Raw genomic sequence first — 11,308 nt, forward strand, 5'->3', positions numbered from 1 at the left:
TGTCCTGGCCAAATAAATGAATATTTGCTTTAAAACTTATCAATGCTGTAAGTGTAGCAACGAGTTTGGCTACCAATTTTTATTTCATTCCTTGCACCCTGAATCCTTTCTTAACTGCACCTTCTTTCCTGCCTAAAGCATTTTCAATTAGAAAAATTATAATTAGAGGAGGGATACATCCTTACTTGGTTTAAAGACAAGGAAACAACTTGTAAAATAATGAATATATTTAAACTACAAAAAACTTCTAAAGAATATAAATAGCACATTACTTGCTATTATATCACTGATATTTACAGGATTAATTACCTTATAAATCTTTTCTTTTAGAAAATTCTGTATAAAAACGGTAAAATATTTATCAAGTGTTTTTGTTTTATTGTATTTGAGAACTGAAAATTTGGTAATATTAAGAGTGGCTTCTAAAACTTAGTTCATTTTGTCCACAATGAAAAAAAAAGTATGTGGTATTTGCAAGCAGATACATTATAAAGATTGTTTAATCACATAATTATTGCATTTTCCTTGTGAAAGACTTCACTTTGCAGAAAATAAAAATATTTAAGAGTTACTATGAATATATCCTTTACTTTTGCTGCTAGAGAGAACAGCTTTACACAGTTCACTGATCACATTTGTAAAAGGTATCTAGGTCCTACCATAGTTTGAGCCTTAGCTGTGTTTTAAAGTTATCTCCAACTAAGTGTTGGGAAAATGTTTATCGTCTAACAGTCTTTAAGGAGTTTTGGTATTTTACCTTTGTTTATTGAACTGTAGATTCATATTTGTAATTAAATACAATAGCTGTAAGAAACTTAGTGTGGGAAATTGTTTCAACCTGTCATGATGCTGCTTAAACTTATTAGTTCTAATTTAACACTCCTACGAAAAGTGGGACCTATTAGGCCCCACTTTTCGTAGGAGTGTTAATGTTTACATTCATAGAGAATATAGTATTGTAACATAACACTTATTGAAATTAGGTTTGTGATTAGTTATTTAACTTTCTTTACATTGGCAGTATTAATGGTCAGTTGTAGTTGTTTAATATGTGGCCAGTAACACTCAAGTTGGGTAGGAAGCATGGTCTTATTATGAGAATAATTTAGCATCGCATATGGCAGCATGATTTTGGAGCAGATAGAACATTCTGCATGTAGTTAGATTGTTTCTATTATTATTATAATAGTTATTAATGTTTTGGAGCATTTCAGAAGACAAGTCCAGATGTATATTTCAATCTTTGGTGCGGCATGTTGATGGATACATCAGTTACTCTAAAATAAACATTAAATGTATGCATCATTCTCAGAGGATGACGGTGAAGGAGTTTCAGAAAGTTTATTTTTACATGCAATTTTTTAGACGCACCCTTCAAATATCCTTCCTGTTGTTTACATTATTAGGTACTCCACCTCTATCTGCATTTGGAAACCCAGCACCTGGTTCAAGACCTGGAACACCTCAGGGTGGGACTCTTTTCTCTGTTGGAGCCAATTCTAAGACTGAAAGGAGGACAACTCGAAGACGACCACAAAGAAAGTGATAACTTTCCTGTACCTATTTGCTTTGGAAAGTTCCATACAGACAAAACCACAAGTTTCTACAATGTACAATAGCCAATTGTTTGGTTAAAATCAGAACCAATAACAGGATTAAATGTATTCATCTTTTGAATGGCTGATATACTTTCAGAATCTCACTGCAAAGGGAATATTCTAATATCTACCAGCTTTTGTCAAGTACAGCAAATGTTGTGTTCACTGTCAGGTGTGCTTAAATAATTTGACTGTGAACTTTTATATGGTTTATGTTTACAGTAAAGTGACACTTCAATGCTGTGTAGACAGTTTTTTGTAAAACTGCACAATTTCTGTTTCTATTATTTTAAGGTGGAAATTTGAAAGCTGTCAATTGATCAAAAACAGTGCATGTTTAAATAGAATTGTAACCATCAAAAACATATCTTTTAAGACACTAACCTTGAGTTGGTTTTTGGCATTTCAAAAACAAAGGGCTTAACTATTGCAGAATAAAAATTGTACAGCTTAGTTAACTAAGTAATTTTGGCTTATTTGAGTGCCAATACGGTCAATTTTGTGTACAAGTTCCAGTTTTAAACCCCAACACCTCATGAATACCCTTGTTTGTTAAGTGCTTCTAGTATTAAGAAAGTATTTGTAACAAATAAGCTATTTGATTATCATTTTCTGAGTAGTGAAAAACCTGATTTAATGTTGAAATGATGGCAACTATAATCAGTGTTGTACATGGGTACTCTTTCACTTTGAAATTTGGTATAATCTAGGAAAATGATATATGAAGTTTTGTTCTCTTATAGTAAGCTGTTAGATTAGAATAGATGCTTCATGACTGTAATTCTACACACACTCACAAAAACTGAGAAATGTTGATTAAGAAGTCAGAAATGCTTCTTTCACTGAAGGCATTTTACTGTATATAGAATTCAAGATGGACCAAGATTGTCTGTTGACATTTTCTTCCTATACTCTGTTAAGTGTACTTGTGGAGAAAACCCATTACCATTTCTAGTATGCCATCATTGTCTCTTGTTGCTAATTAATGAAATATACATGTAGTTATTATAAACCAGATGTTCTAAACAAAAGGAAAAGGTTTGCATAAGAGAAAGAAGCTGTGCTTTAATGATTGTGGTCACTGACCGTCCAAATTTGTAAAGTCGATTGTAATATTTTTATATCGGTGACATCAGAATAGCTTCTTTATCAGATGCAAAGTTTTTGCTCCCTTTGTGTGTGTAGTACACCCATTGGTTTAGGAGGCATTCATTAAATCACTGTAAAAATTGTTAAAAAATCGTTAAATAATGAGCATAACGTGATTTGGTGTGAATGTGACTGTATTTTTATCATTAAGAAATGTATTTATACGGATTTTAATGAATGCTTCCTTTATGTTTGTGATTTGTATTCACCCTATGGACTTAGTTGTAATTATGAGGTAAATTTATCATAATTCAATGAGTATGTTTAAAATGCAGCGTTCTTATTACACAATCCAAAATCTTGGAGCTTATTGTAAGCTCTTTTTTTTTTAATTTTTGGGGCTCTAATAAAATGTTAAATTCCCTTTTTCTCTAGGAGCATGCTCAGTTAATTTTTGTATTGGTGAACGTGTTGAGTGTATCAGTTGTCAATGGACATAAATTTACTTCAATTTCCAAATCTAGTTGTGTGAAGTTTATTCTGAGCATATTAGACTCTTGCATAAGAACAATACAAACATAATATTACACACAAAATGTACAACAAAACCCCATCCTGGAGCACAGCTACTATTCACTACCTTCTAGTACGTTCTCTGGATCTACTCCGGTGGGACTTCACTTCTTTCGACTTTTCCTTTCTTGATTTATGAGATGAGGAGGAATGATGGTTTCTGTCAAGAGATCGCTTGTAACTTTTCTTGAGGTGCTTGTGAGGAGTTCTACTGGAGGAGCGGCTCCTTTTTGGTTTGTGGGAAGGCCGGTGTTTTGATCTGTCTTTGGACCTTGAACGCGAGTGTGGTCTATCTGGATTTTTGTAACTTCGAGGGGGTGTCTTTCCTCTCAGTTTTGGGCTAGGACTTCCTGACTGACTGCCAGAGGAGCTTCCTTTGCCTTTCTTTGTGTAACTTTTAGGAGGGCTGCAAGGGCTTCCCTTTCTCTTTACTGGGTTTACATGATTGTTTTCTTTCTTAAATCTACAACAACCAGAACTTAAGGTAAATTTCATGCATATCACCACAACTTTTGCTAACCAATTCTCCCAAAACAGAATATTGCCCAAACTGACATAATAACCCCTTATCTCTCTCTCCTTTTAAAATATTTCAATACACTGACTACATCATAAGAAAACTTTCAAACTGAAGAGACTATACTGTTACAGATGTGTAAATTTATTTAAAATATAATTGATTTTAAGCAGTTGCTGTTGTAAAAAATCAATACTTTGGCAACAGTCAAAATACAAAGATTGGAAACTGCTACCTTATCAATGTAATGTTATTTACTTTAGTACACTACAAAACCATACTTACTTCAACAAAACTTCATTTCCGTTTGCATTTTCTTTACTATTTACAACTGGGGACTGGCCATGGCCTGGAGAATCTATAAAATTAATTATTTCTTAAAGCACATCCCAGTTTATGTCAGCATAAAATTTGTTTAACACCATCTGTTATTTTCAAACATAAGATAACATCTCTCAACGTTTTTTTAAAACTACTGGTAAAGGAAAACAAATTTCTTAGATAATGTAAATTTTCTTACTGTTTTTTGAGCTTGGAGAAAAGCCAGCATTATTTAGTATAGGTGTGGTGTTGCCAGATATTCCTTTAGCTTTTAATTTGGCTTCAAGTTGAGCCTTTTTCAATTCATCCACAATTTTATCCAAACGTTCTGGATCAGACTATAAATTAAATATTTTGTTATTAACACAAGATGTTTCAAAGTTTATATACACACTAGAATAAAGACAAGTTACTACACACATGCTTTATAATGACTTTTGCAATGTGCGACATCTATTACAAAATTTACTGTGAAATACTAAGAAAAGTGTCACATGAACAAGGTTATTCTTTAATGTTATTTTAAAAATCTAAAGTAGCTCTCTGGTTGAACAATAAGTTATTCATATTTTTATAACTGTAGACCTATTCTGTTTACAAATTTCCTTTCAGCTCTTTCTGAAGAGAGAAAATAGTCGAGAGTTTGATAAATTATTAAGATATAATAAAATCTCTATACGTTATTAGCATATCTTACAAACCTTTCTTCTTGTGTACAAAGCAAGTATTGCCAAACAAATATCTTTGATGTCCTTTTCAATCACACCAAAGATTAAGTACCATGCTGGTTTACTTGGTAAAGGAATCTAGAAGAAAGAAACATGCACATACAGTGTATTCAAAAGTTGAACTGGAAACATCTTTAGCAAAATACAGCAGTGACTATGATATCTAAAAACAAATTTATGTTTAATCAATATAATGGTACTTTTCCTACACTTACCAAGATAAATAATGGATTATAGTTTACAACACACCTAAGTTTATAAAGTACATTTCTTCTATCGTAGAGGGGTTGCAGTCTCATTCCAAGAGAATTATTAAACAGAATTGAATGTGTAATGATTATAACCAACTGGCCTAAAGAGGTCACATAATGCAAGAAGAGTGGATATACTACATTGCTTAAATACAATGGCAGCGGTTGATATCTTCAAGGTTTTTGATAAAATGAAGGAAAATACAGGACACTAGGCCATAAGTTCTGTTTCTCTCTCCAAATTTAAAATTTTGTAAAAGCCAGACACGATATTGAACTTCTAACATTACATTAAATACACTTCTGTATAACAAACATTCTTCTTTCATGCTGCAAACTTTACATTTTGTCTTATGTCTGAAACTGAAAACATATACAAGGTACGTAGTCATAATACAGAGCTGTTCTCAAGACAAATACTGACGGACATAATTATAACCTTGAAATACAACCATTAGACTTTTACAAGGTATATAGTGATAATACAGAGCTGTTCTGTAGACAAACAGCAGTGGACATACCAGTTATCAGAATCTATTCAACACTAAGAACAGAATACTGTTGAAACTTCAACCTAACCTACAAGGATAATTCTTACATGAGATGTCTTAAATCTGGTTATTTCATGTGTTACTAAAAGTTCTTAAGGAAAAATAAAACAACCAAATTTGATTTTTTTCACTATAAAGTTGCATTTTAAAGACTATTTACCAACTTAGAGAAGTTTCATAACCAATTTTAGTAGAATTTTTAATAAACCTCAAATTTTTTTACTTGTAAATCTACCTAAACATAACTGAAAATACTGTTGTACCAGCTTTGTTCTGTCAATAGAAATGTCTTCCACATAGACCAATGAACCTTTTATAAATGTAAACAATTATCTTTTCAATGTGAACTTAAGACAATTAAAAATATCTTAAAGCTGACGTCAACTACATTAACATGTGCTGTGATTATATCTCTTTTAGTATACAGTATAACTAATAATCTGTTGTTCTTGTGACCCTTGACATGGCAAGTACGTGGCTTGCTGTCTTCTGTACTGAAGGGATATTGTCCCTAAAAATGTGAATGCTGCTAATGAAACTAAAAGGTCCATTCATTTTGTGGACTACTGTCCAACAGGGTTTAAGGCAATTTATCCTGTTCCATATAATAAACTATCTCCAATAATTATTTTTGACTAAATCATTAGTAAGTCCTAAGTACAACACAGCTAACATATGGACAACAAAGTTACTAAAAATTTCTCTTCTCTGTATTAGATCCAAGCAAGAATACACAGCAAGAAGTATTTACCTGCAACAACCGGGCACTTAGATAAATACAGGCACAAGCTATACTTTCTGGATGGTACCGAACAAATACATCAGACCTCAGACTATCATTCATGTAGTTCCTGGAGAAAAGAAAATTTAAATAGTGAAAGAAAAGATTATAAGAGAAAGTGTTTGCACATCATGTTTTTATAGTTTGTAAAAAAATGTTTATATAGTGAGATAATAAATTTGTATAAACCACCGAAAAATTTATAATAAACTTTAACATTTTCTGAATTTTTAAATGTTTTTGTCAAATTTCTTCCTCCCCTATTACTTGGATCTTTTATTTCCATGTCTTAGTAACACGTGAGCTTCATTTATCACACTAATAGACACAATGAGAAATGTGAATGTTTAACTTACCACAGGAAATCATTACTTATGACAGAGTCCAAATACTACCCAAATGAGTGTGTGCTGACCATGTTAAAACAAGTTTGATTAGACACACGACCACCATCAGGACCACGGCTTTCTATCCAACCCACGTAGAACACATCAAGAGCACAATGAACCAAAAATTACACACAACATGTTGGTCTGTCCCTTGCACAATATTTCAGGTTGCTATAGTCTTCTATTCAATAAATTCACCATGCCAGCCTTCTCTGTACAGACTTTTTAATATGAGAATCCAGTGTAGTAAAACGCACTTCAGTTCCAACACAAACTGGGAGTCACTTTCAGCAAAAAAAAAACTGAACAAATAAATATAGGTTTAGTTCTTGGCTTCAAGTCTCAGAAATATGTCTTCTAAACAGTCGTGTAACAGTAAAATAAAACATTACTTTCTGGCAGATAAAATAGCAAATCTAAAAATTACATCTCTTTTAATGTTCCAACACTAGTATATTTTACACAACAACAGAATAAACTAGAAAACACCTAATGTATCATCTGCGAAGCTTTATGCATATAAAAATTAGTGTAATCATATTTATCAATAGTAAAGTTTACAATTACAAAACATCACATTTCATGAGTTAAAGGGAACAGTGAATTGTTCAGTTGAAAACTACAATAGAATTGGTGAAATCCAATTCTGGAAATCAGAAACTTGATAAATAACAAGGTTTTTCTGATGGTTCCTTGAGATGATGCTTGTTGAGCAGAATGTCAACTCCATAACATAAACACACAGAATAGCACAGCATTTACATCAGTTATTTCCCATTTGAAGTTAAGGATGCAGACTCTGTTAAAAATACACTAAATCTGGTTTTCTGTGTGTACATAAACTCATCCTTCAAGACACCATGTTAAAAATACACTAAATCTGGTTTTATGTGTGTACATAAAGCTCATCCTTCAAGACACCATGTTAAAAATACACTAAATCTGGTTTTCTGTGTGTACATAAAGCTCATCCTTCAAGACACCATGTTAAAAATACACTAAATCTGGTTTTCTGTGTGTACATAAAGCTCATCCTTCAAGACACCATGTTAAAAATACACTAAATCTGGTTTTCTGTGTATGCATAAGCTCATCCTTCAAACCCCTCATTCACAAATGCACTAAATCTGGTTTTCTATATATACATAAACTCATTCTCCAAGACACCATGTCAAAAAATACACTAAATCTGGTTTCCTATGTGTACATAAACTCATTCTCCAAGACACCATGTCAAAAAATACACTAAATCTGGTTTTCTATATATACATAAACTCATTCTCCAAGACACCATGTCAAAAAATACACTAAATCTGGTGTTCTATGTGTACATAAAGCTCATCCTTCAAGACACCATGTTAAAAATACACTAAATCTGGTTTTATATGTATAAATAAATTCATCCTTCAAAACACTGGTAAGAAATACACTAAATCTGGTGTTCTATGTATAAATAAATTCATCCTTCAAAACACTGGTAAGAAATACACTAAATCTGGTGTTCTATGTATAAATAAATTCATCCTTTAAAACAATGGTAAGAAATACACTAAATCTGGTGTTCTATGTATAAATAAATTCATCCTTCAAAACAATGTGATAAACATACACTAAATCTGGTTTTATATGTATAAATAAATTCTTCCTTTAAAACACCGTGTTAAGAAATACACTAAATCTGGTTTTCTATGTATACATAAGCCCATCCTTTAAGACACTGTGTTAAACACTAAATCTGGTTTTCTATGTATGCATAAGCTCATACTTCAAAACACTGTATTAAACACCAAGTCTAGTTGTGCATGTATACATAAATTCATCCTTCAAGACATCATGATAAAAATACACTAAATTTGGTTTTCTATATATGCATAAACTAATCCTTCAAGACACCATGTTAAAAAATACACTAAACTTGCTTCTCTTCCTCTGCAAAAATTTCCATTAACATTGTGTTAAAAAAAATTAAATTTTTCTATCTTCCACGTGCCCCCACTCACACCTACATTAAACTAGTAAAGCTTTAGAAAGACAAGAATTTCTTATGCACAAAATGTATTATCTTCATACCTTTTAAACAGATGAAATGACAGTATTTATGAATCACTATACATAAACATATTAATTAAACATTATACATAATAATTCTTTACCTTTTCTCACCGTTTATCATTAAAAGACGAGTAAATCCTGTGTTAATCCTATAAGACCTTTTTACTGAAACACACACTCTAAGATAATTCATAAAAGGAGTATCTTGAAAATTAATTTAGATAAAAACTTCCAATACAATTTTTATGGTCTTAATTGCATCAGACTGTAGATACAGAAGGCAAAAAACATGTTATAATTATCATATACAACTAAAGCCAAAATCCTTGTAATTATAATTATCATACACAACTGAAGACAAAAACCTTGTTATAATTATCATACACAACTGTATCATGTTAATCTTTAGATATATCTTTTCAAACTGATGCCATACTCACTGAAGATATCCAAAACACCAGTTTTACTACTACTATGCAATTTAAACTTCAAACATCATTTTTCACAGAGATGTATTCATTAAGCATAATTCTTACACAAACTACACTCCTGATATTTTCCATCCTTTGATAGGAAAAACAATACAAGTCTGACAAAAATATCTTTATGACTTGTGATAATTTTATACTTTCAACCATCTTTTCACAGATCATTAAAACCTTCAGCTAGTACTTAGTTTAACACCAGAAGTATAATCAGTGTTTACATGTAACACCACTGGTCTGTTTAGAGCAGCTGGCCCTCTTGACAGGAGTGCCCTGGGTGGGTTGGAGAATCAGCCGAGCCGAGTCCTGGTGGTGGGTCCAGGCTGACACTTGGACTTAGGAAGTCACCTAAGCTCTGTTAGGTGAAGATTAAGAATAAATATTTGTTAACATGTGTCTCTGAGGAAGGAATCTTTAAAACAATAGCCTTGTGGGGGGGGAATGTTAGGATACAATGCGAACAATACAGTGAGGCTACTCAAGATAGATAAAATGCACTGATTTCAGCCCTACACTTATTTAAAACAAATTCATAGATGGGAAAGTTTGAGAACCAGATACCAATAATGAACAGGTCCAACTTTCAAACTGTGAATCTGATAAACATGACCAATGCACCTCTTAATCTTAAGAGCAGATATTCTATTACTCTGAAGAGAGACAGCTGACAACACCAGCACTTGGTCCTGAGTTCAATCTATTGTAAAAAACTGTTTAAGCAAGTTACTAAAACCAAGACATGCACATACAAAAACTGAAACTTACCATGCAGTTTGCATCAGTTTCTGGTTCTTCTCACAGTCCAGAACTTGAAGAAAGGTGACGATAATCTACAAAACAATGATATTAAATGTTATTGTTGGTCACTCACACAAGAAAGAACCCTCAGGTGAACTCCTATAAAACCTTCTGGGTGATAACTTTCTCAGTTACTGACATGTTCCAATGCACTAACACAAGAAACAACTGTCAATTTCTTTAGATTATTCCAGGTAAAAAGTTTACACCCCATACTTTTCAATTTCAGAAACATCAGAGCATATTTCCAAAGCACTAAATAATTGTTTGATCACGAAAACTACACGGTATGCCAAATTAAAAATCAGGGACAAAAGTTAATCAAGAGAAACTTAAATAAACAAAATTTTGTACAAAATTATGAAATGTGAATTTCTATTAAAGCTATTAGATTTCTGGATAACTGTAAAATATGAATGTTATGACTCACAAGTCAATCAGCCTGAAAATGAAGTAATTAGAATTTACATGAAAATATAACATTCTGGGTAGCATACAAATTAAAAGAATACATGCAATAAATCAACTTGCATAAGAAAGAAGTGACTGTCATATAAATAAAAAGCAGCTCTGTAAACCTAAAGTGTTAAACGATGTAAAAGTAATTGTCATGTAAGTAAGGAGCATCCTTATAAACCTAATGAACTTGAGACAAGTCAACCAAATGTGAGAATGGAGTGACTATCATGCAAGTCAAGAGGACCTGTATAAACCTAAAGAACTTTAGATCAGTTAGTCAATACACACGCAAAGATTGTTTGTATATCTAACAAGCAACATATTTCAAAAAAAAAGAGTGAAAAAATCAATACACAAATAAATGTGAATAGAAAGAAATCAGCAGTTTCTCTGTGAACCATATGTCAGCTTAGGTTCTTCTTAATGAAATTCAGTTTTAATACCAGCACCATTTGCTTTTTAATAAATTATATTCTTATGTTTTTAAATTATCAGCAACAAGGTCAGTGCTACTCTCCTACTCACTAGATCACTAATTCACAGATGGGAATTATACACTATAATAACCAACTGTACCTTATGAGGATGTTTCACATGTACACAGAAACCCAGCTCTTTTAAGATTCTTCTCTCTGCCTTGATGACTTGGTTCTTTACGCTGATATAATTCTGATCCAGAATCAACGGCTGTATAGTCCTAAAAAAAACGTGAGAGA

The 11,308-nt window shown here is 32.1% G+C and overlaps 2 protein-coding genes across 3 annotated transcripts in view; one reads left to right on the forward strand and one right to left on the reverse strand.

Annotated features, from left to right (window-relative positions):
* The window catches only part of LOC143230606 (uncharacterized), a 35,663-nt gene extending 32,457 nt beyond the window's left edge, over positions 1 to 3,206 (forward strand). For both annotated transcript variants that reach the window (XM_076464452.1, XM_076464453.1), the window contains exon 10: positions 1,407 to 3,206. In XM_076464452.1, coding sequence (XP_076320567.1) covers positions 1,407 to 1,546 — 140 coding nt within the window. In that variant the 3' untranslated portion in view covers positions 1,547 to 3,206. The remainder of the gene's footprint in view (positions 1 to 1,406) is intronic.
* Positions 3,199 to 11,308, reverse strand: part of LOC143230607 (cyclin-L1-like) — a 44,135-nt gene continuing 36,025 nt past the window's right edge. The window contains exons 4-10 of the mRNA XM_076464454.1: positions 11,169 to 11,289; positions 10,101 to 10,165; positions 6,380 to 6,479; positions 4,800 to 4,904; positions 4,298 to 4,436; positions 4,063 to 4,135; positions 3,199 to 3,723 (exon numbers count right to left, since the gene is read on the reverse strand). Of these exons, the coding sequence (XP_076320569.1) occupies positions 3,324 to 3,723; positions 4,063 to 4,135; positions 4,298 to 4,436; positions 4,800 to 4,904; positions 6,380 to 6,479; positions 10,101 to 10,165; positions 11,169 to 11,289 (1,003 nt within the window). The 3' untranslated portion in view covers positions 3,199 to 3,323. The remainder of the gene's footprint in view (positions 3,724 to 4,062; positions 4,136 to 4,297; positions 4,437 to 4,799; positions 4,905 to 6,379; positions 6,480 to 10,100; positions 10,166 to 11,168; positions 11,290 to 11,308) is intronic.

Source organism: Tachypleus tridentatus, chromosome 10 (assembly GCF_004210375.1).
Source record: "Tachypleus tridentatus isolate NWPU-2018 chromosome 10, ASM421037v1, whole genome shotgun sequence".
Classification (NCBI taxonomy): Eukaryota; Metazoa; Arthropoda; class Merostomata; order Xiphosura; family Limulidae; genus Tachypleus; species Tachypleus tridentatus.